General features: G+C 45.7%; 1 protein-coding gene and 1 long non-coding RNA gene across 3 annotated transcripts in view; both read left to right on the top strand.

Annotated features, from left to right (window-relative positions):
• Window positions 1-303: 303 nt before the first annotated feature.
• On the top strand, window positions 304-2425 carry LOC122377489. The gene is made up of 3 exons (XR_006255885.1): window positions 304-393; window positions 732-918; window positions 1801-2425. It is a non-coding gene; the product is annotated as an uncharacterized LOC122377489 (long non-coding RNA).
• A 1915-nt stretch (window positions 2426-4340) lies between these two features.
• Window positions 4341-25865, top strand: part of LOC122377468 (elongation factor G, mitochondrial-like) — a 94968-nt gene continuing 73443 nt past the window's right edge. Inside the window, exon 1 of one of the 2 annotated variants that reach the window (XM_043357522.1) lies at window positions 4341-4798. In XM_043357522.1, coding sequence (XP_043213457.1) covers window positions 4730-4798 — 69 coding nt within the window. In that variant the 5' untranslated portion in view covers window positions 4341-4729. The remainder of the gene's footprint in view (window positions 4799-25865) is intronic. The other variant, XM_043357523.1, reaches the window with a different exon arrangement.

The raw sequence follows: 25865 nt of genomic DNA, 5'->3' as shown, positions 1-25865 counted from the left end.
CGTCTGGGCTGTGGTTGGTGCTTTAAAAACAATGGTCTACATGTGAAATTCCAAAATTGTGAACCATTTTATAGCCTTACAGATATTGCAATATTTCTCTTGCCATCTAAATGGTTTGAAATAGTCTTCATTGACCTGGGTTTTATGAGCAAAGTTGGTAAATGCATATTTCAAACTGAGTACAGTGGTGAGCGAGTAGGAAAATCCTTTCCTGATGCGTAGTTACTTGCTAATGTAGCCCAGATAATTGACTCAATAAAATGATCAATTAATGTATCTATCTTTCAGGTTCAGTTATATGCACAACTCACAAGTGCTAAAAAAGGCTGCAAGATGCCTAGCTAGCAACTGCTCCAACCAGTTTGAAGGAAGAAGGGGTGTATTTCTCCACAGGTAAATAGAAGATATCTTTTTCAGTTAAGTCTGAGAGGATGTTTTAGAAATGGATATAAATTGCAGTTAGTATTGTTCTCATTTATGTGTTTGTGAGATAGTCTCTGTTCATATTTTAATGTGGATACATCGCAATCCATAACAACAGTTGGCCATAAGGACAATTGATTAAACAATGGTCTGTTAAGAGCTGAGTAGCATCAAGATGCAGTGAATATAAATGTATGGTTACAAAGAGTATTTCATTTGAACTAACTTCTACCCAGACCCTTGTTACGAGTTATTCAACACATTAACAGATGCCTGTCATTTTTTTTCACTTTCTGGGTTTCCTCAAGACCCAGATGTGTACAGCAAAAGGACTGGCGCATTCAGGTGAAGATGGACTGGTGGCAACATGTGTCGGAAGGGGGCAAGCTTGGTCATGCAGCACACTTCATGATGAGGGCTCCTTCGATTGCACAGACCAGTTTGGCTGTGCTATGGTGCAGTCCCACCAGGTCTTTCTTCCCTGCTCACTTGCAGGTGAGTGGCATGTAGTTGTGCATGGTGAGCAGAGTCCACTGCTGTGTCATTGCTAACATGTGAAAGCAGCCTATGATCTATTTATACTGTTACAACATACCATACCAACTTTGAGCACAATCATTCCAGATGTTTTTGTGAGAAATAGATACGTGCTCTGCACATGTACAATTGTACACATACAATAGTATGCCTCAAGTGATTAATGATTGCTTTAACTTATAAGCCACTCATCAGATTGGTCTCCAACCAGTGTCCCAATTTTGTATGCAATGCATCCTGCCATTCTGAATTCATAAAAATACCCAACACGCACTTGCACCCAAACCACATTTCTCATTGCATTGCCAAGGGAAGTGGGTGCCCAACAACACACAAAGTTTCATCAAAATGTGTCTAGGCATTAAATAGGAGTTATTGCAAACAGAACAGATTTGGCATCGATGATTTAGTAAGTGCCTGGTGGAACGTGCCAAGTTGACTCCCCAAATGCTTCAACAATGCGTAATTTCAAGGAAGAATAGAGAAGCTACACAACATGATAACTGTTTGCCAAACAGCATGTATGGCTGCAAAGATATGGGCCTCCCTAGAATGCTTGATGCCAAGTTTGACAGTTCATACTCATTTAAGTTTAAGTTTGACAGTTCATACTCATTTAACCCGATATTTTTTGAAATTATATCTCAATATTTTTCGATAATCAATATCATTTCTTTGTCGCTCGTAAATATTTGTATTCCATGGACCATGATTGATCTCCTCATGTGTGAATGTGTTTGAACATGGCAGTGTGTGCATGTCAGGTCGAGTCCGCTCATCGCCCTATCCCTATAGGAGAACTAAGAAGTAGGCATGATTTGTTGTTTTTATTTTCCTCAGGACCATTTCAATAGCTGCCAGAGCTGCGGGGGCTGAAGCAAAGGCTAGAGAAAGCTGCGACCAGGACGTTGGCCTGTTCCAAGCAGTCTCGAAACGCACACAAGAATGGGAAAATGTCGATCCGGACAGCACGCCCCAGGGAGCGTCACTCGTCAGAGGCGGTCTCGACGGGCAGGCCGGGCGGTGCCCAGGGAGCAGCGTCACCCGTCTGTGGCTGCCCCGATGGGCAGGCCGGGTGGCACTCCGGCAGCAGCTGCATCCGTCTGTAGCGGCCCCGACAGCAGGCCGGGCGGCACCTTGGGAGCGGTGGCACACGTTTATGTGTGGGGTGGCCCCGACGGCAGACCGGGCAACAGAGGCAGTCTACAGGGAATAGCGGCACACGCCTATGGTGGCTCCGACGGCAGGTCGGACACCGAGGCGGCTCCCATGGAGCAGCGGCACCCGTCTGTGGCGGCATCGACGGCAGGACGGGCGGTGCTGATGTAGTAGCGTCTAGTTTGCTGATAAACGTTAGCGATATAGGCATCATCCTAGTCACCATGCTCAGGCGCTTCGATGATATGCTTGTGCTGGGATAAGGTCAACCTAGAATTCTGACCTTACGTCAAAGTCAGGTCAGCCTCTCGGGGCCCTGTTTCACCGGTGATAGCAGCACGCTGCTATTACACGTGTCAAATTGGGTTTCCATGGAAACATCAACAAGCCATGACGCCGTCAATCTGTGTGATGTCATAAAATATTGCTGCTAACATCTTCACGGCCGTGCGATCAAACAAATGTATCAAACGCAATTCAACGAGACAGCAATTCTGTTCCAAACGCAGCTCACGGATTACACGAAACGTCATTAGTGTGACCTCATCACATTACGTCAGCTCGCGCAATTTGATAGCAGCACGCTGCTATCACACGTGTCAAATTGGGTTTCCATGGAAACATCAACAAACCATGACGCCGTCAATCTGTGTGATGTCATCAAATATTGCTGCTAACATCTTCACGGCCGTGCGATCAAACAAATGTATCAAACGCAATTCAACGAGACAGCAACTCTCTTCCAAACGCAGCTCACGGATTACACGAAACGTCATTAGTGTGACCTCATCACATTACGTCAGCTCGCGCAATTTGATAGTAGCGTGCTGCTATCACCGGTGAAACAGGGCCCAGGTCATGTTGATCTAAGAGGGCCGTATAACTCATTTCGATTTTGACGGTCTTCAGTCCATTGGTGACTGTCCTGACTCGCCAGCTCAATTTAATCGAATGATTTGCCTGAAACTCCGACTCTGGCTTCGTGACGTAATCTATGTCGCTAAAGTAATCGGTGCGAAAGTTAAAAATTGGCTTGCAAGATGTGTATTATCTCATGGTTTCGTGCGTTTGCATAATCTTCAATCATTTTCGGCACCAAAATAGCAGTTACTACCTTTCCCCATTGACTTGTGATGGCGGTGTCACGTGACTGACCTGACCTCAGGTGAGCATCAGGAAAAATATTAGATATACAAGCTATAAGGCCTCTGGAGGGTACAAGGTTCTATTAGTTTGATCTCCCTGTGAAAGCTCCTCTGGCACTGAGGGCATTGCGAAGTTGCGGCATGTCATGACCGCGCGGTGGCTCTATTATGACGTCATAGGTCAGTGACCGGGCATGACCTGTAAGGGTGATTAGTTTCATAAGATCCGGATTTAATGAAAAGTCAGTTGTACCAACTTCCAGCTCTCTGAGGCCAGCGTGTACCGAACAAGCACGAGTAAACCGTCTGGGAACAAGGGGTGACTAATCCCTCGCTGCGGTACGGTACGATGATGAAAAATTGATTTCAAATACATTTGGTGATGCTATAGGCTCTAACTAATCATTTCATAATCATACTGGCCATCTGCAGCCTCCCAGTAACTCAAAAATCGGTTTGGAAAACGGGCTCGAAACCGCTCCACCCCCATTCACTTTACGTGTTGTAGCAAATGCGAGTCTATGTAGGCGGCTGCCCCAACATGGCCGCCTGACCTGCATGTTCGCTAGTATGGGGAGCCAATGGGCGTGTCCTATCTAGTCTGTATATCTATGGGTTTCAGTCAATTGTTATCGATAGTTTTATGAACGGTTAGCTGTAATATAAGTGATTTATCAAGAAAAAACATTCTGCTTGCAATTTCGATTTAAGTACGACCCGCGCCTAGATACGAACGCACGATCTTTGGATTACGGCGCAAGCATCCTAACCACTACACTACTGCGGCGGCGTGGCGGCCGGCGGAAGGGAGGCTGAGGAGGCATGGGGGCTTTTTTACGCATTTTTGGAAAAACTAATGGGTTTAGTGAAAAACGCTTCTTAGATAATTCGAAGAAAAATGTCTCGGCTTTCCGATGATGCACTAAGTTTTGTGCTAGCTTTAGCAGAGTTTGTTTTACAGCGCTTCGAAAATCGCCCATTTGCATAGGACTTAAACGGGACTTCAAGACTTGCCCCCAGATGACGTCACGAGCTGACGTCACGATCAGGTAGAATCGCCGGACGACCCTACCTGGCCCATACCCATGTGGAGTGCGTGGAGTGTGTATCTTGGTGGCCTTGAATACTTCATCCATGTCTTGGTGTATATTATGACCACTGTGCAGTGTGTATATTGTTATAGCAAGGCCGTATAGGTATATCGTGAAATACAAGGATTTGTGGCGGCTCGTAAGCAGCAAGAACCAAGCTATACGGCCTTGGAACTCTTAGACGGCCTCGGAAGCAAGTACAAAGTACCTATATCGTGATAAGCGCGCATAGCCTTGCGCATAGCCTTGAATGCTTGTGGGAGGTTACGGTGTACCGGTGTGTCGCAATTAACTACCAACTACCTATCATTTAGCCCATTCAGCAACATTTATTTTATCTTAACATTTCTTTGCGAGTACTCAGTACACGTAATCATGGGTGTTTTTTGGAAGACGATCGCCCCATGTAGACTGCGTCTGAAAAATCTTCCGGCTACGTTATGGGTAAGCAAGTTTTTCGTATCTGTACTGTTATATCTGAATAATGGCCCAGCTGTATGTCATAGCTGATGATGTCCCCGGCTCAGACATTAGTTAATTACCTACCATGATGTACTGTAAACCGGGGTGACAATGATACCCGGGTTGACTTTGATCATTGACCATTTTCGGGCCTAAAATGAGTATCCTGCTTCTGTGAACTGTATTTTCTATGCCAATGGTTAAATAAAGCAATGAAGCATTATAGCAGACCAAGACACTTTGGCCCCAGTTAAAATAATCATGTTGATGTCACAGCTTGTTTTTTTTTGTCATTGGCATGAAGTATAAATTCGCTAGCATCTCCAGCAATAATAATGGTAGAGATCAGAAAGACCCAGATCAAGATAAAGAAAGAGAAAGCAAAGGCTTATATACTGAGGATGCAGGATGAGCATTGAGCTGCTCTATCTCAGTGGTAATTGGAGGATCAATGCAAATGGGAAGTGAAAAAGACAATCAATTGGGAGAGGCATGAGCAGTATGGCAAGTGGTCCCACAGCCACCAGCAGACAAAGTGTGATGTAGGACATGTAGTCTGCGGCTTAGAATATCTGTGACTGTTACTTAATTTTGAAGTCAGAGGTTAAAGTAGCTAATTTTGCTGCTTATTGCTCTGTAATGTGAGCTTAGCCCTGGAGCATGCAACTTTATTTTAATACCTCAATGATTCATAGTTATGCTGTAAAATGTGTGAGATATTGTCAAGCAAAGCTTTTCATTTTATTTAAAACATGTAAGTTTATCACACAAGCCCCTTCTGAGGGCTCCTATGGCACATATAAGGTGATTTTAATGTAGGTAGTGATCATAGGCGTCACCAGAGATTTTGGGTTGGGGGGGGGGGGCAAAATCAACTTTTGTGTTAAATCTTGCCTTTCCCCAGTCGTTACTCACTCGTTTTACATATCATTCGACGCACAATGATGCGAGGAATCCGATGGTGACAAAGTTTTCCTTCTAGCTATGACATGTAATTTTTCACAGAAAAATTCGAAATTTTGAAATTTCTGGACAAAAACGACCGGTAGAATTACAGTGGCTGCGATTGCCGGCGCACTGCATATGGCCCCTGTGTAGACTCTCGTCGCTCATGATCATTACCCAGAAAAAGGCGAAAAATGATCCATTTAATTGGATCCCCCTGCTAAAACCTCCAGTCACGCTTGCATGCAGAGGTTTTACGTGAAATGCATAGGGTTTATCCCAGCCGCCGATTGTAGCGAAGTTGTGGCATTCGGCGGAGACTGAGAGTGAATGTCGGAAGTGTGGATCGGAAGAATTCATATTTGCTCCAGTGAGAGGAAGTGTTTTGTTTACTCGAGTGTGAACAAAAAGTTCCTCGTTTTTCGTGTGAAGGGAAGCGCTGCAAACGGCGCGAACAAAAAATGTTTGACGAAACCAAAAGTTACGCACGGCATAGCGGCAAGGGATCCCTTAGAGATAGGCTTGGGACTTCCAGGCAATTTCAGGCCACTCAGGGTCAGTGTGGACTCTTTGAAGTCTGCTTAGGATCCCGGAGATCGGTGTGGGTCACCCCAAATATTTACGTGTAGGTATGTGGTGCTTTAGGGCTTTCCGAGCCCAAGCTGGGGCCCTCAGAAACCAGTGTGGGCGGCGGGCGCTAAGTGACTAGGCCCAGGGTGAGAATGGAGCCGACGGACAACAGTGTGAACCGTCGGGGGTCTGTGTCGAATCCCTAAGGACCCTACGGCCTACGTAGGGACATAAGAAACGTGTGTTGCGGCCCTCAGAGAGACACGTGAGTTGTGACCCCTCAGATGCCGGCTTGGGGTTAGCAGAGTCTGTCGCCTCAAAAGTTGGGCTGAACTATCAGAGGCCAGTTAAGGTTCTCAGAAATTTTCGAAGGCATCCTCAAAGATTCGTGGGGCCCTTTAGAGGTCTACGTATGTATAAGGTCCTCAATGATCCCTGTATGGGCCCTCAGAAAACATGGGCACCAGTGGGACTCAAGAGGCCGGCGGGTTTCGGCCCTCTGAAAGCTTCTTAGAGCTCAGTGGAGCTCCTTAAGAGCCTGTGTGAAAAGCAAGCTCATGAGCCCTGCAGCACTTGGACGGTACTTGAGCCTGTAGCAGACGTTTGACGAGAGTTGAGAAAGGCCCGACGATTTCGTGTCACGTTGTGAACGAAAATGATGTGTCAGCACTCCAAAACTTATGAAAATCAGCTATAAAATGTAATAAAGAACCAATTAGGAATTTAGAATGAATCACAGCATTGACATTTCCGAGTCTGGTGTCGGAGTCTTGAAGATTTTGGTGACTGCGACTCTGAATCTGGTTTGAACTGCACGCTCCAACAGAGTCTGACCTCACAGGCATTCTCAGAAAGGTACCCTTATTTTTTCCCGACTCCAAAATCTCATTGGATCTGTATCGATCTCAGGGGGTGCCCGGTCCGAGGTTGGGGGGGGGGGGGCAAGCTGCCCCGCCTGCCCCCCCCGTGGCGACGCTAATGGTAGTGATTATAGTCACCCCGACCTCTGGGTGAGAATGATCATTTTTTTAAAATAAAATATTTATGATAAATTTCAAGACATTTAATGTACTCAGTTCGATAGAAAATTGTCCAATTGGTATGATGAAACAGTTTCCAGAGTGAAATATCAAGTGATTTAGAAGATTCACCTGGCTCACCTGACTCACCTGGTTGGGTTCCTAGTGCCGGAAACAGACAGGCAGGAAAGGATGGCAAGGAGAATGAAGGAACCCTGAACTATAGACGCGCCAGCCCCTTATCTCAGTCCATCTTGCAGCAATCCGAGTAGTTAAGGCTGGAATAGTGCGTCTTCCACATATTTTGTGACATGACTTGTCATGTATCCAAAATAAAGACGGCATAATATTGACTAACAACCTAATTTTACACATGCTAAGGTAACACACATTTTCACACATAGCCATGTAATGCATCATGCATACACCCATCAAGCTTTTTCTTGAAGTTAGCGAGACTGGACGAGCAAGCAACATCAGCGGGCAAGGCGTTCCAGGCAGGGATGCACCGTACAGAAAAGAAGCGCTTACGAACATCAGTGTGAGTTATAGTAGGGAATATTTTATGGCGATGACCCCTGGTCCGCTCCTGAGGGGGCGATCGAACAAATCATCAGGGGTTATGGGAGCGTTGCCACTAAATAGCTTCCAACATTGAATCAAATCTGCTCTCATGAGCCTCCGCTGAACAGAATACAACTTTAATGACTGTAGGCGCTCAGCATAGCTCATCAGGCCGGGGGGATCCAGGGCGTCGCAAGTCCATCTACGACACGTCGCAAGTTACGACACATGTCCCGTCACAAGTTGTGTCGTAGCGAAAAAGGAGGGATGTTGAGGAAAGAGGGGTCTGTCGGAGGATACGACAGAACGTAGCTACGACGAGGCATAAATACCCGCTTTACTCGAGAATTTAACCCGGCAGGCGGTGGGCCTCCCAGCCACCTTCCGCGCGGTGGGGGGGGGGCATTTTTTTGCCCCCCCCCCCCGTATCTCCGAAACTACTGGACGGATCCGAAAAATTCAAACGGCGTTCGATAGCTCTGTCAAATTTGTTCGTAGGAAACTAGATTTCATTGACCTCGGGGTCACCGATGACGTCACAGGTCAGGTCAAAGATAGAATGTTTCACCGTTCACGGGGCTTCTAGGGAAAGCGCTATAACACCGAGTAAAACGCATTTTGTCGAAAATCAGCGATAAGGCGTCAGTTGTCTAGTACATATGTTGCTATTAGAGGTCACTGGTCATACCAGGTCAGGTCACAGGTCAGGTCACCAAAGGTCACCAAGGGTCACCACATGAGCCCAACTTTACTAAGGTTATGCGATGCATGTTTTATGGCCAGTTTTTCATTTCCAACTCAATGGTGTTGGTTATAAGACCATCAGGTACGGTTTAGGTCACTTTCTGGTGGAGGTCAGGTCAAGGTCAGGTCAAAAAAGGTCAAATTTCAAAGTTGATATTTTTGCATAAAATGGGTATCGATTCGATGCAGCTCGTCACGGGGAGTCTAATGGTGGTCTTTGTTTTGCGCTACGAGGTCCAGAATTGCTAAAAATTGAGTTTGAAAATTTGACGTCATCAATTTTGAACAGTTTTTTCGCTATAACTTGACCAAAAAAAGAGGTATCGATCTCAAATTTGGTATGTAGATAGAAGGCGGTAGGAACTATCACATATATTCCGTTTTTTTCGAAATTCAAAAAACGTTTTGGATTTTTTGGCTATTATATTCAAAAAATCTATTTTTTTATTTTTTGGGGCCAAAATCCAAAAAATTTGAAAAACCGAAATAGCAGTTTTGTAGCCCTTTTGATTCCAAACCTTTTATGTCTGAAACATTTTTCTGTATCTCTAAAGCTGTAGGTCTGACAGCTCTTCCCGCGAAACCTTTTTTTGGGTCGAAAATGGCAAAAATGACTTCACTCTGACGTCATTAGCGGCCAACCTATCATAGCCTTTGGAACAATTTTTGGTCAATATGTGCGCTAGCTGCTCCCGGGAGGGTACTGAAAGTTTGGTGACGATCGGCGCAGCGGTTCTCGAGATATATTGAAAAAACTAAAGGGGGGCCAAAAAATGCCCCCCCCCCCCCCACCGCCTGGAAGGTTAAAAGGCTACACGATCAGCTGATCCGTAGTTAACGTCAGTAAGGTCGAAAACTCTATCACGCATAACGGAACATTCGCCTTTCTGGTTTGCGAGCTTATGAGACAGCCAGGTCAAGCATGTTCTCTGATTCTGTAGCTTTGTCTCAACTGGCTGACTTGTGATCGCTAACGCTCACATAATTTGTCATAAAATTTGGGGTCCATCACAGGAGATTCGTGGCTAAAGAGCATCTAGAGGCGATGCTTTAGAAGAAATGAGATCAGAGAGTTTGAAGTCACAGAGAGGTAAGAGAGTTGAAGTTAGAGGTCAAAATTGGAGGTTTACAAAGGTCATCTGGGACACGTCAGGTCACAGAAGTCAACTTGGGGACACGTCAGGTCACAGAGGTTTACTTTGGGTCATCACAGAGCTCAATTGGAGGTCAACTGGGACACGTCAGGTCACAAGAGTCAGCTTGGGGTCATCAAAGAGCTCAATTGGAGGTCACGGAGGTCATCTGGGACACGTCAAGTCACAGAGGTCAACTTGGGGTCATCACAGAGCTCAATTGGAGGTCATATGGGTCATCTGGGATACGTCAGGTCACAGAGGTCAACTTGGGGGTTATCACAGAGCTCTATTGGAGGTCATGGGGGTCATATGAGACACGTCAGGTCACAGAGGTCAACTTGAGGTCATCACAGAGCTCAATTGTAGGCCATCTGGGACACTTCAGGTCACAGAGGTCAGCTTGGGGTCATCAGAGAGGTCACAGAGGTCATATGGGACATGTCAGGTCACAGAGGTCAACTAGGGGTCATCACAGCTCAATTGGAGGTCATTTGGGACACGTCAGGTCACAGAGGTCAGCTTGGGGTTATCAGAGAGGTCACTTAGAGGTCACAGAGGTCATATGGGACACGTCAGGTCACAGAGGTCAACTTGGGGTCATCACAGAGCTCAATTGGAGATCATCTGGGACACGTCAGGTCACAGAGGTCAGCACGGAGTCATGAGAGAGCTCAATTGGAGGTCATATGGGATACGTCAGGTCACAGAGGTCATATGGGACACGTCAGGTCACAGAGGTCAACTTGGGGTCATCACAGAGCTCTATTTGAGATCAGCTGGGACACGTCAGGTCACAGAGGTCAGCTTGGGGTTATCAGAGAGGTTACTTAGAGGTCACAGAGGTGATATGGGACACGTCAGGGCACAGAGGTCAACTTGGGGTCATCACAGAGAGCTCAATTTGAGATCATCTGGGACACGTCAGGTCACGGAGGTCAGCTTGGGGTTATCAGAGCGGTCACTTAGAGGTCACAGAGGTCATATGGGACACGTCAGGTCACAGAGATCAACTTGGGTTCATCACAGAGCTCAATTTGAGATCATCTGGGACACGTCAGGTCACAGAGGTCAGCTCGGAGTAATGAGAGAGCTCAATGGGAGGTCACGGAGGTCATCTGAGACACGGCAGATCACAGAGGTCAACTGGGGTCATCACAGAGCTCAATTGCGGTCATGGGGGCCATCTGGGACACGTCGTTTTTGGAATTGGGAGAATCTTTTGGGGGATGCCCCTCGCAACGTCCAAGACCGCCTTTCTGGACTCGCCAGTAGTTGCTGGAATGGTATAAGGCTACTTTATATCCCTGAATACCCCAATGAATTTGAATATAACATATTATGCACCATTTTTAACACTCGCTGGCACGGATTGAGGCCTCACAGATGACCCGTCGGTTCAAGCTCTATAACTCGCGTTAGCGTCAACGGATTGTAACCAAATTTTCAGGATATCAAGTTCAAACAATTTTACACTTACCATGGAAATTTCGTGACCATGACCCGAATGACCTGTGACCTGTGACCTCTTCCTCAACTTGCGACACAACTTACGACTGCTATTTCAAATTCGTAAGTTGTGTCGCAAATCAGGCAACTTGCGACAGACTTTACTACTTAACCCGGCAGTTGCTGGGGTATTTCGCCACCCACCGTTTGCTGGGGGGGGGGGCGTTAAACGCCCCCAGCCGATAACTCGAGAACCAATAGGCGCAGCGAAACGCACGGGGCGGCAAACGAAAGAACGCGACGAGACGCTTCAGATGAGTACTTTAAAGTTGAATTTCGAGGTCACAGGTTAGGTCAAGGTCAGGTCAAACACCTGAAATCGGGCTTTCAGTAGCATGGACTTCAGGACTTCGCAATGGGCGCCTCTCGTCATAAACTCTGTCAAAACGGTGCACAATCCATCATATAAGGCCTACAAGAGTGTCAGCTCCATGCAGGGGTCAGTCAAGTATAGGTCAGGGTCAAGGTCAGGTCAACAGGGCAGGCACATATCCCCGAAAATAAAAACTGATATACGCAGCCTGTGACACATGTTTTATGGGTAATTTGGGGCGTAGAACACGATGGTGACATTCATTTTATCATATGTGTACGTGTTTGGCTAAAAAAGTTCAATTTAAGAAATTAATGTATCATGGTCGTGAAGTAGTCACGAGAAATTGCCAAGATTCAGTTCAAGATTTTGGAAAATGCGGATCCATAATCAATAATCGAAGATAGCCAGTTGATTGTTCATGGTATTGGCAGTCTAATGGCGTTTACGGCATGTCTATATGTCTATTCTGTGATTTTATATGATTTTTTGAACATATGCCGTTTTTGGTCGAAAACTCAGAAATCATGACGTCACTAAAACCTCGATATCTCAAAAATTTTCCGACCGATTTTTTTGAAACTTTGTCACAATAAACTTCAATCAATTCCCTAAAGGTACCCAAAATTTGGCGCGCCTGCGGCGCGCCGTTTTTATGCTATGGCCCGGCGAAAAAAGTGGGGGCGTTTAACGCCCCCCCCCCAGCAACTCGCGGGTTAAAGTGACCATCCCACCTTAACATTAGTTTTCAGTTGAGATAGCCAAATTGGTGGCCATGGCCTGAAAATACCGGTTTGGGCACTCACAACATCGAAAAATGCTTTAATTCGGAGATATGGAATTTCAAACTTGCAGTTTTCGGATTCTAAGGGGCTAATGCATTGGTATGCCCCCTTAGAATTTGTGACGTCAGCGGAGGTCTAACAGTTTTTAAATCTTTTACTAAAACGTTTGGTAGCACGCGGTGGTACATGCTGCTTTGCGCGCAACAAATGCCGCACTTTCAAATAAAGTCGCTAGGAACAGCGGAGATCCCAAAAAGTAAACAAAAGTAAAAGTCTAATACCGGGTGTCCCACAATAACGTACCACATTTATAATTCGAATATCCCAAGAACTATAAAGGCAACAAAAACAATTTTACCATCATATGAAAGCATGGTCTTCGCAAATTTTGATGATACATGATATACAGGTGTGCTTGATGGGAAAGAGGAGCAATATTTAGATAAACTAAACCATGCTATTTTGCTTTAGTACCGGTTTCAATATTTCGTCACGCACTAGATTCTGAGGTAGCTTCCTTCATCGCGAACGCACTAACGGGACGAAATACAGGTTTCGACTGAATACATTTTAGTAAGTGCATGTTTTGTCAATCAAGGCAGTGCAAAAACGTTCCGGATAATTATTATTGAGGCCAGCAGGTAACGCAGAAACTTAGTACACTGAGGTAAGCCATGGGCTCCAGCTTTTGTTAGACACAATACCTAGCACGTGCAACTCAGAGAAATAGGCAGCCACCAACCGCTCAAAGAGAACCAAAATTATTAACACCCTCATTATCAAGGGTACTGGCAGCTCATAAAGCGTCACGAGACACAATTTTAGCATCATAAGCGCGTTGGAGACCAGCCGTCATCTTCATGCGCGAGCGAAGGCGGGCCGCCGTACTCCACTAACTTAACCCCTGATGTTTTCCATGTCTTGGGCTATACCCGGACGGAATCTTCGGCCAGGTCAAGCCAGGAACACAGATTGACCTTCAGATTGCGATTAAGTATGTGATCAGCAAGATTATCCGGGAAATGTGTCCTCTCAAAGTAAAGGAGGCTACTCGGGGCGAAACCACGAGCGTTTACCAAAAATGAGGACTTTTGGAAAATGCATTGTTAAGAGTATAACACGATAACTTATGACATCCAAACCACTTGCCAATAAATTCGCAAAGAGCTAGCTATCATTTGGTACCTTATTTTCTAAATTCTGCTGAAAATTTCATAAGCTATGCTCAAAATAAATGTGGTACGTTATTGTGGGACACCCTGTATCTTGAAAACCGGTGAATATTTTTCGATGAAATTTGGTACATATTCGTTTTCGCTCTTTCTGAACCGAGCGACATCACTTTCATGCCAATTCATTAACTTTTTTGAAGGTGGGAGGGTCCCTTTAAGTAACGCTACTCATCGATTGATCCCTCCAAAAACGACTTACTACACAACTTGCGACACGTCGCAGCTACGACGAGGCTTACGACGCTCTGGATCCCTCCGGCTGTGTCAAGACCGTCAATGTGTTTCGTCCATCTCCTTAAAATGCTCTCCAGTGCACGCAAATCCTCTAAGTAGCCAGTATGCCACAGGCAAGAGCAATACTCAATGACTGGTCGAATGTGAGTGGTAAGGAGAAACATCATAGAATCTGGAGATCTACACACAGACGACTTGAGGAAGCTAGTCGCTAGGCCGCTGGCCTTACGTACTACATCTCTAATGTGTTCATGAAACTTTAGATCGGATGAGACAATTACACCGAGGTCAACATGGCGCTCCACGAACGGGATCTGCTGGTCACCAAGGAAATACACTGGCGGTTCTACATTGGCACGAGATCTAGCGAAGCGGAGAACAGCACATTTGCTGGGATTCATTCCCGCGCCCCGTAGGGCTACCGGCGGACCCTACCACCCGTAGGGGGGGGGGGGGCCGTTTCGGCCCCCCCCTAAGATCTCGGAAAGTTACCGGCCGATTTTCAAAATTTAAACGGCGTTCGATAGCCCCACCCGGGAACTACCTTGTGACCAAATTTCATTGACCTAGGTCAAACCGATGACGTCACAGGTCAGGTCAAAGGTCAGATTTTCACCGTTCACAGGCATTTCAAGAAATGTGTTGTGAAATCGAGTAAATTGGTAATTTATTGAAAACCATCGATGGTACATTGTTCGTCAAACACATACTTTGCTATCTGAGGTCACTGATACCAGGTCAGGTCACAGCAAGGTCAGGTCACCGGGCGTCACAATATGAAAGTGTCGTGTGATACATGTTTTATGGTCCATTTTACATGACAAATGCGATTATGTGGGTTAGGCAGCCTTTGGTGCCAGCCTAGGTCACGTTTTGGTGAAGGTCAGGTCAAGGTCAGGTCAAATTAGGTCAAATTTCAAAGTTGATATTTTTGCATAAAATGGGTATCGATTCGATGCAGCTCGTCACGGGGAGTCTAATGGTGGTCTTTGTTTTGCTCTACGAGGTCTAGAATTGCCAAAAATTGAGTTTGAAAATTTTGACGTCATCATTTTTGAAGTTTTTTCGCTATAACTTGGCCAAAAAACGAGGTATCGATCTGAAATTTTGTATGTAGATAGAAGACGGTAGGTACTATCACATATGTTCCGTTTTTTTCGAAACTCAAAAAACTTTTTGGATTTTTTGGCTAATATATCCAAAAAATGCTTTTTTGATTTTTGGGGGTCAAAACACAAAAATTTCAAAAATCCGAGATAGCAGTTTTGTAGCCCTGTCAATTCTACACCTTTTATGTCTTGATCATTTTTCTGTATCTTCAAAGCTGTAGGCCTGACAGGTCTTCTCGCGAAGGTCTTTTTTCGGTCGAAAATGACAGAACATGACGTCACTCTGACGTCATTTGTGGCCAACCTATCATAGCCTCTGGAAAAATTGTTGGTCACAATGTGTAAAATTGATGCCCGGAGGGGTCCTGAAAGTGTGGTGGCGATATCTCCAGCCGTTTAGGAGATATCGACCGAAAAGGACAGGGGGGGGGGGGCGTTTCGGCCCCCCCCTACGGGGCGCGGGTTAAGGCACCATGATGCTGCTCTGGAGTGGAGAGTATCGATGTCCCTCTGTACCGAGGTTGTGGACACTGTTGGTGTGGTGCCGGACCTATGCTTGACGCAAGCATACAGTTTTAAATCGTCAGCAGATACTTTGTATTCACTAGTTAGTTGGGCTGCTACACTATCGATGTAAACCAGAAATAGCAATGGTCCAAGGACAGACCCCTGAGGGACTCCGCTGCCCACGGCTCAATTCGGTTTTTACAGACACTTGCAGCTGTCTGCCCTGCAAAAAAGTGAATCCAGACAATAAGGTCACCTTTCAAGCCAATAGATTTCAGTTTTTCAATCATCACATCGTGACATACCACGTCAAAAGCCTTGCTGAAGTCAAAGAGAATGACATCGGTTACTCCTCCGAGCTCTGTATTCTTTGATACAGTGTGATATGCAAGGAGCAACTGGTCCATCGTGCTCCTGCCAGCCCTGAAACCGAATTGGTCTGAGGAGAGAAGCGAGTTACACTCCAGGTAGTGCCGGAGTTGGCTGCACACTATGCGCTCCATGGTCTTGCATACAACAGAGGTAAGGCTGATGGGCCTATAGTTAAGAGGGTTAGATCGTGGGCCGTTTTTGAATATTGGTATCACAAAAGACTTCTTCCAGCCGATAGGAAGCCTCCGTTCTGTGAGAGATCTTTTGAAGATTATCTGCAAAGGAAAAATCAGTTCATCGGCACATTCTTTTTCAATACGATAGGATGCAATCCATCAGGTCCCATGGCAGAGTCGGAGTCCAAGTCTACAAGAGCAGAGCTAATAAGCTCTGGGGTCACTGAAACGCGACTAAGCGTTCCATTGAAAGTCTGGTGCGGAGATGGGTTAGCTGGTGTTTCAGTGGAGAAGACTGAGGCAAAGGATGAGGCGAACAGCTCAGCCATAGTTTCAGCATCATCTGTCAACTGTCCAGAGTTCGTTAGTAGTGGACCAACTGTTGGTCGACCAACTTTCTTGTTCCTTATGTAGGAATGTAGAAGTTTGGGATTATCCCGAGCTCTGGAGGTAAGACTTTTCTCATATTCACACTGGGATCGGGCGGCAAAGGTTCGCACCTCTCGATTGATGCCTGAAAAGACTGAGTAAGCCGTTATAGCTCTAGCAGAGTTCCTGCCAAACAAGAGTCTGGTCTTGTATAATCCCCAAGCCTCCTGACGTCTGTGAATGAGAGAAGTAGGTGGTCTCGTTTTCCATGGGACTCGATCAGGGCAGGGTTGCCGCAAGGGTACGTACTGATCCGTCATCTCTGACAAGATCTCTGTAAAGTGGTTAAACGAATCTTCCACGTCCCTGTGAGCTAGCTCCACGTTCCATTCGACTGCCCTCAGAGCTCGACACATCTGTGCATTGCATACTGCATAGTGACCTCGGTTCCAAGCTCTCCTGTGGGGACGATGAGGCGTGCAGAATCCGGAGGCGTGGCTGTAATGTGCATTGTCAAATATGAAATCACAACTTGTGGGGCAATGGTCACAGCCTGGAAGAGGAGCATGCACTTCAGTATGCCCGATACGATCAGGCTCTGATGTGAGCACTAGGTCTAAGATATTACCGTAAAGTGGAGCTATTTGAGACAGTGGGGCTATTTGAGACAGTACGGCAGTGGCTTAGTAAAATTGCTGTAAAAATAAAACCGTTTGATATTTTTGATAAATTTTTGCTCCATCTGCTGTGGAATTTAACAACGAATTCCACGGATAGGGTTTTTTGAAAATTCTGAAAATTTTTGAAAGAAATTTGGCATTAAATGAGAAATACAGAAAAACCACAATTTAAGTTATACGAAAACCACCCCTACCTGCAGCTTAACATGGTTGAAGTTTTAAAAAATTTGCAACCGAATCTATCGTAACTATCGTTTTACTAATGGGCTAAGCACATTTTACATGAAGACATTATATATTGTTAGCGGTAGTGACAACAGTGTAACCCGATGTCTCAGAATCCCGATGATACCCACCTCGTCAAACCTCAACGTATACCAAATACAGCTGATGATTGTGATGTCAAGGCCCTAAAACAGGTGATATGATGCATCCTAAAGACTTAGGTACCGTCATCTGCCTAAGGTGTATCAAACGTTCGAAAGGAACACCGATAAATCGACCATGGGTTCATGGTACTTTTAGCAGCAAGCAATATTTACACATTGTAACTTAATACGACCATCCAGTTTATGACGATATTAGTTCCCTTTATGAATGTGTGCAATGTGCATAGAATGTGTTTCATCAGTCACTGACGGGGTCGGTAATCGACCCATGTTTACTCTGGTTGACCATAAACACCATTGAAGGTTATTTATCATACATACTTAAGGCTGAAACAGACTCTTTCCGCGTTCAGGAAATCGCATGCGAGAGCCTATTCAAATACATTATAATTCTTCTCGCATCAATCGCTTGCGGGAGGTGCGTGCGATTGATGCGAGCGTGCTTCCATGTATTTGAATAGGCTCTCGCATGCGATTTCCTGACTGCGGAAAGAGTCTGTTTCAGGCTTTACTGTTAGGTGAGCCTTCGTTATACGTACTTGATGCAGTGCGGTAACCGGCCATTCGATACAACATGCAGTGATCTAGGAAAATCGGTATAAAATCAAAACCGTTTGACCTTTTTCTGTTATTTCTTCACAGGTTGATGTGCAATGGAACAATCGATCATGCATATCGCTCATTCAACCATTTTTGAAACTGCTTTTCCCTTTTTAATGCATTACGGTGCGTTTAACGCAGTAGCGAGCCTGTCTCAAATAGCCCCACCAACTTTCGGCCTATATGTTTTACGCCACCAGATATAAACACAACAACTTTATTTGACAATTTTACTATCGTTTACTTAGAAATAGTCCTAGATAATCATCCTGTGATTTTTAGAGCTTAGGATCACATCATATTATGACAGCCCTAGCAAAAAGTAATGCAATTTTTTAGCAGACCGAAATGCTATGTCCAGCAAAAAACGAAAAAATTTGATTTTAAGGGTTATATAGCTGTAGTTAAAATATTTTTTTTTGCCAGAAGTATCAAAATTTAATTTCCAATCGCATGGCATTAAAAGAATTATCCCTAGCTTGACCAATTTTCTTCAATTTCCTTGCAACTAAAACTGTCTCAAATAGCCCCACACTATGGGGCTATTTGAAACAGGCTTCAATTAGAAAAATAATTTTATTTATGGCTACTAACTGAACCAAAATTGACCTATCTGAAAGCGGTTACAGAGAACTACGTTTTTGCAATTTACATGCAATAGAAAATATCAACCGTCTTGAAGGGAGAGGCCAAAAACAGTAAAATCCGTTTCAAATAGCCCCACTTTACGGTACCTGATCTAGGATATGTTGGCTCTGTCACCCACTGTGTAAGGCCAAGAGAATCAAATAAATCAAGGAACATGATCTTAGTTTTTGAGCACCCCATTGCTCTTGGTGGGTTACCGGTGCTCCAGTCGACTTTTGGAAGGTTAAAATCACCCATTACGACCACCTCCTTGTCTGCACAGAAATTTCTGAGAAAGGAGCACAGAAATTCATTATCACTGTCAGTGTTTGAGAGAGGCCTGTAAACTACAACAACAAACACCATCTGGGGAACAACACAGAAAGTAACAGTGTTAGGCACTTGTGTAGTAACATCAGTTACTTTGATAGTATCATGCACATAGACACACACACCATGCTTATACAGGGTGTCCACGTCAAAAGTGTACCCAGACTTTTCTCCATATTTTATCTTAAAAAACATCACACTCACGAACAATTGCCCTCGTTTGAGAGCCAAGGCAATGGCAAAACATTTGATATGCTTTTCAACTGTGCTCGGCACTCTGCTGACCAGCGCGTGCCTTCTAGAGCAACTGCTCTATATGAGCCCCTTTGCGTCGGGCCACCGCCGGCAGATGGACCGTCTGGAGGTGGGTGATCGCCTGGTCAACCATGTGGGAAGGAAGGCGACGGATCTCGTCGCTGATGACGTCTTTCAGCTCCTGGGTCGACCCTGGATTGCCAGCGTATGCACAAGTCCTTGAGAAAGCCCCACAAGAAGAAATCTAGAGGGCTGAGGTCGGGCGAGTGGGGAGCCCATTCCACCGCGCTTTTCAAGCTCATGTGGCGGTCAGGAAAGTGCTCCTCCAGAAACTCTAGCGACCGTTTGGCGGTGTGAGGCGGCGCCCCGTCCTGTTGAAACCATTCTTCATTGCGACGGATCCCGCGTCTCCGCTTCAGCTCTCGCCAGAATGGTTCCAGTGCCTCCGAGGCGTAGCGTTCTAGCGTTACGGTGTTGTGTTTGTCTCTCCCCTGTCCCCTGTCGTCTTCGAAAAATAAGGGGCCGATAATGCCCCCTCCATGCCTCATTGCCACCCAAACCGATGCTTCCTTGCTGTGCAGAGGCATGGTCTGAACTTTTTCTAGGCAATGGGATCCCCAGTGCACGGGGCATTGTGGGATTTAACATGCCACGGTCCGTCTGCCGGCGGTGGCCCGACGCAAAGGGGCTCATATAGAGCAGTTGCTCTAGACGGCACGCGCTGGTCAGCAGAGTGCCGAACACAGTTGAAAAGCATAGCAAATGTTTTGCCATTGCCTTGGCTCTCAAACGAGGGCAATTGTTTGTGAGTGTGATGTTTTTAAGATAAAATATGGAGAAAAGTCTGGGTACACTTTTGACGTGGACACCCGGTATACTGTGCCTTTGACATCATTACGGATGAGAGTGTAGCTTGGTATCTGTACATATGAGTGTAATATGGGAGAGAAGATGAGACTCAGTGATGCCCAGAACATCGAGTGAAGATAATCTGGCAAAATCAGTAAGGAAGGTTATTTTTGAGCAAAGGCCATTGGCGTTCAAGTGTCCAAGCCGCAGAACTGTGGATGTAGGTAATTCACTCAGTCAGGATCAGGATGGCCGGTAGTGCCAGCATCATGGGGAGGGCAGTCTCCAGGTACAGCAGTGGTTGCTGCCGCCTCGGGGCCCCGAGCGGAAGGCCCCCTGGCTCCTGCCTCTGACCTCACCGCCTCTGTCTCTCGGGCTTGGCGAGCCTGCCTGCGTCTGTAAAGTTCAGTGCGCTGGGCATAGGTAAGATCACGTGATATGTAGACATTTTGATGCTCTGAACCTTTCAGATGCTTAGCCTTGTCAAGCAGAAGTTTCCTGGAAGTGTCGTCAAGTATTTTGACTCTAAAGAAATTGCTCTGGTTGGAAATTGACATTACCTCAGAGACCTCAACACCTGTTTCTAAGAATGTAGGTACTGGTGAGGTGCATGAACTTCGTGCGGAAGTCAGTGGTGCTTGTGGCAGACAACCCCTTTACCACAAGAAAGCAGCGACGTTTTTCTCGCTCCTTCTGCTCTTTGAGCTCCTCACGTATTAGTTCTCGATATTCCTGTTGAGCTGGTGGTTGGACTGGTGGGGGTGCTGGTGTGGTAGCAGTAGCAGCATAATGGGTGCAAGGCTGGGGTTTGGAGGAGAGTGCCTTCACCTGAGCAGTTAGTTCCTTAACCCGCGCCCGGCTGGGGGTCCTGGATTTCCACGCCCTGCTGGGGGGGGGGGGGTTTGAACACCCCCTTCTAACTCGGCTCCTGGGCCACGTAGCGATACGCGGAAGGCGGTGTTCGAAAGAGCGCCAAAAATAATGACGAAATCACTTCGGTCACTTTTTTGGTCAGGTCAAAGGTCAGGTCACCAGAGGTCATTGAAGGCAAAATTTCGCCGATTTTCAGGTCGAATGTCGACAATTTCCAGGAAGTCAACGCATAACTCGGGAACCAATAAAGCTACAGCGCCGCAGAAAAGCGCATTCGATAGCCCTATTAACGCCCCTTCTGAGTAATTATCTCAGATTTGACCTAACGTCAACGGTTTTGCCTGCAGGGGGCAAAAACTGCAAAAATAGCCGATTTTTTCGGAAACAGTTTTTCTGCAATAACTTTTGACCCAAGCCTTGTACGAGCTTACTTTTACCGGCATCGTGTTCCTCTCGTCAAGACGCATCGAATAAACTATAACTTGACCTTGAAAGGTCAACTTGAAAATTTGACCCTAGGTCAAGGTCATGACCTGACCGGAAAGGGTCATGTTGCATATCAGTCGATCCGTATCGTCGAGCTGAGCACATCTAAGGCGTTTTCACCGCTCTAGCATGCCGTTATCAAAAGTTATTTGTGAAAAACTGTTAGACACCATTCGTGACCTGAGATGACCTCAGGGGCATAAATAGGGGTCACGGACACCATTTTCATGTTCAGTGTGTCTAAACCACTTGTAATTCAGTGTTTGGGAGTGTTTATAATGTCTTTCGTCCAAAAGAGGCGCATTTCATTTTTCTCCCATTGACTTAAATGGGGAGGTCGCAAAATTGACCTGACCTTAGGTCACCGATATCAAAATTCCGAGATATACATTTTATAGATACTGTTACCCTTATCAATCGCTGAAAGTTTCAAAGCGATCAGTCACTTGGTGTAGCTATGGCAGACATTGAAACTTTTTAGGAGGTTAGGTCACTTCAAGTGACCAGGGCCTCGTTTCATAAAGCGAGTCCGTAACTTACGGCGGTTTTGGTCTTGTATTGCAAGTGCATGTGAAGCGATGACGCTAGTTTGAATCGTTGATTTTATTTATCTTGCAAGCAAGAACAGAAGAGAGAAGGTGAAATAAATTTATCGCATCACATGCACATGCAATACCCCTCGCGGGCCCGGGGGGGAGGCGTTTTTCGCCCCCCCTGGTGAATATTTGCGATAACTCCAGAACGCTTAGGGATAGGAAGGCGAAACTTTCAGTACCTTTTCTCCCATCAATTTGACATCTTCTGAAGTAAAAAATTTGGACCTAACCCCCTTGATGACGTCACAAGGTCCATTTTTCTAGACCCCTGCACGGCAAACTTCGGCGTCACAGACGCAAACTTCAAATAGCTGCTAAAAATAGAGTTTTAGAGATAAAGACAAATTACGAGCACGGCTGTGTAGCGTTTGACCTAGAGAAAAATAGAAAAATAGTTTTGGTGACCTGAGGTCAGAGGTCAGGTCAACGACCCCGAAATGTGGTTTTAGTTTTTCGCAAATAACTTCGACAAAAATGGTCCTAGAGCTACGGCAGTGGTACCATCGCATTCGCCTTGTCAAGCCGCGTCGAATGATATATATTTTGTTCGGAAAAGGTCAAGTTTCATGTTGACCTCATGTGACCTCGAATGACCTCTGGTTGACCTTGACACCTTAAAGGTCGTTTATGATGGATTTGTACCCGCTGATCACGAATTTGGCATCTATTTTCCTCTAAGCCTTCATTTAGAGCTTCCGGATGGCAAAATTGTCTTATTTATTATTACTAACTTGAATCAGTGAAATAGCCTCTAGCAGGGATACTCTTCTGTGACCTTGACCTTTGAGCAGCCTTGTATCGTAAGATGAACCACAAATAGGGAACTGATAAGCCTCAAAACATTTCAAAACATCTTGGAAGTTAGCACGCAAGATGTGCGAAAAAGTGCCAAGTTTGAGGTCAATTTTGAGCGTGACTTTGACCTTGACCTTTGATTTGGAGCACATTTTCAGAATCCTCAGATTCTCTTCTTTCGTTTGACACCCAATTTTGCCGGTTTGATGCAGCCTGCCGTCCTCTAGAAGGCTTACTTTGAGATCACTACACATGTGCCGGTTTTGGCCTTTGACCTTGACCTCTGACCTTGAAAATTGACCTGAGGTCAAAAATTTTAGGTGCATTAGAATCGTCTCGTAAGGACCTTTCGTTTGGTATCGCTTTTGTTTCCGTAGCTCCCTTATTTACGGAGTTAGACAGGGGGGGGGGCGAAAAACGCCCCCCCCGGGCTGCGGTGGTTGGGATTACCCCCCGGGCCCGGCCGGGATACAAGACCAAAAACCGGCGTAAGTTACGGAATCGCTTTATGAAACGAGGCCCTGGTGACCTGACCTTGAATGTCCTTGGTCTGAAATTATCACAACATGTATAGAATTGATGTATGATAAGGTGTACCAAAAACGGCCGCCGCCGTTTTTAAGATATTCGCGAAAAACCACAAGGGGGGGATTCAAACACCCCCCCAACAGGGCGCGGGTTAATATATTCCTGCCCGGGGCCGGGATGATTCAATAAATGTCACCGAGGTTTTTTAACGAAAACTCCGAGGGCCGTTAGGCCCGAGGTGATTTTGCTAAAAAAAAGCGAGGTGACATTTATTGAATTCCCGGCCTTAGGGCTGGAAGATGTTTCCCATACCTGCCAAAAAGCTCACAACTATATGATAGTGACGTCAGCAGCCGTGTGTTTCAACGTGTTTAACCACACCCCTTGAACCACATGGCTTGTAATATTAAAGCATTGCATTAAACTTTGAAAAGTGTGGTACAGTGCATGTGCCGTTTAAATGCCCGGATGTCTCGATTTAATCATGCAATGTAGCAGGTATGGGAAAATATAAAGCTGAGTTGGGCACCCCCCAAGGGGCTCTGGGCACCCCCAACCAAAGTTGGTACTGGTATCACGTGAGATGATGTTTTTCGTACTCCAGCGTAGATGGGTAGCCATACGGCTGCCACGGTTGACAGTGATGACGTCAGTCATCTTTTGCAAGCTCGTTAAAGACTTGGGCTATACGGGGATTCGAACCCCGGACCTATGGATTAGCGCTCCAATGCTCTACCTCTGAGCTGTACAGACCAAGTACTTTAACGAGCTTTCTGCCAAGTTTTTTTATGCGGATCATTCGTAGGTGTTGTTTTTATCCGCTGGGACTGAGAGCGTGAGATGATGTTTTTCGTACTCCAGCGTAGATGGGTAGCCATACGGCTGCCACGGTTGACAGTGATGACGTCAGTCATCTTTTGCAAGCTCGTTAAAGACTTGGGCTATACGGGGATTCGAGGGATAGGTCCGGGGTTCGAATCCCCGTATAGCCCAAGTCTTTAACGAGCTTGCAAAAGATGACTGACGTCATCACTGTCAACCGTGGCAGCCGTATGGCTACCCATCTACGCTGGAGTACGAAAAACATCATCTCACGCTCTCAGTCCCAGCGGATAAAAACAACACCTAAGAATGATACTGGTATCACTGTTACGATTCTTTGAACGCATTGTTTTCTCTAATTCATAGGCGCGGGAACGGGGGGGGGGGGGCAGTGGGAAGTCGGGGACAGTTTACCCCCTCCCCCAACTCTAGGGCCGTGGGTGCGGTGCCCCCACAGATTTCAGACGGAATATATCGCACTTTTTTTGCCAATGTTTTCTTTTTTGATGAAAACGCCAAGGGATGAAAAATAAGTGGCCTAAAACCGTCGAGAAAACTAGATTTGGGTATACCCTAGGTTGAATTCAATTATGGTGTGCCCCCCCCCCTTCTCCAGTCTGAAAGTAGTTCCCGCGCCCCTGCTCTGATAACCGTACAGTCTGTCTTAAAAGTACCGCAGCATGGGCTGCGGCGGCCCGGCGAACTAATACCGGGGTTACATGAGCGATCCGTTCCAAATACGCACTACGCTAATGCGCATCAGCTCCCCACAAACGTATCTACGGCACCGGTTACATGAGACTAATTCGTTTTATCTACGTCAAACGGATCTTGTTTGGCTCACCCGGGCTGACTCCTCGACAGCCGGTAATTCGCATCACAAACGGAATAGGATTAGCGTACAGTCATGGCGCAGTTGCGGCATTTACCGGGACGACTGAACTAAATTTTAAATATTTATATCATTTGATAGGCTCAAAAACATTTAAAATTAACATGAAATCAAAAAATGAAAACAAAGTTTTCTTGTTTTAAGTCACTGTGCACTGATTCGCCATGCAGCGACAGCAGGGTGGTCAGAAAAAAAATCATCAATCAAAATATTTCATTCATTTTATTTTTGATCTTTATCAAATGCACCTTCAAAGACTAAACCGAAATACCAACATTTCTTTTTGCTATTTTCTACGAGCCAGCCAAAAAAAAATGCTTAGTATTTTGCATTTTGACGCTTCCATTCAGCAAAGAATAGTTCTTGTGAAATACGGCCCGAATCGTGTGCCTCGGTTACATGAGCGATCCGTTCCAAATACGCACTACGCTAATTCGCATCAGCTCCCCAAGAACGCGTTCAGTGCACCGACTACATGAGCAAATTCGTATCAGTGACGTCAAACGGATCCAGTTTGGCTCTCGGCCTGACGGAAGGTAATGCGCACTACAAACGGAATAGCATACAAATGTGGCGCACTTCCGTAGCAATAGAGGTGACTGAATTAAAAACTTAATATCTTATGTCTTTTGCATTTAATCTGCTCAAAACATTCTCAATTAACTTAACAAAAAAAGTTAAAGATAAAGTTGTCTTGCTTTGACTCATTGAGCACTTGCCTCTCTTGATTCGTCTGTAGTGCTGTC

Source organism: Amphibalanus amphitrite, unplaced genomic scaffold (assembly GCF_019059575.1).
Source record: "Amphibalanus amphitrite isolate SeventyFive unplaced genomic scaffold, NRLGWU_Aamphi_draft 000045F_arrow, whole genome shotgun sequence".
In the NCBI taxonomy this organism is placed as follows: Eukaryota; Metazoa; Arthropoda; class Thecostraca; order Balanomorpha; family Balanidae; genus Amphibalanus; species Amphibalanus amphitrite.
Note: the sequence above shows the minus strand (reverse complement) of the source record. Positions and strands in the feature narration are given on the sequence as shown.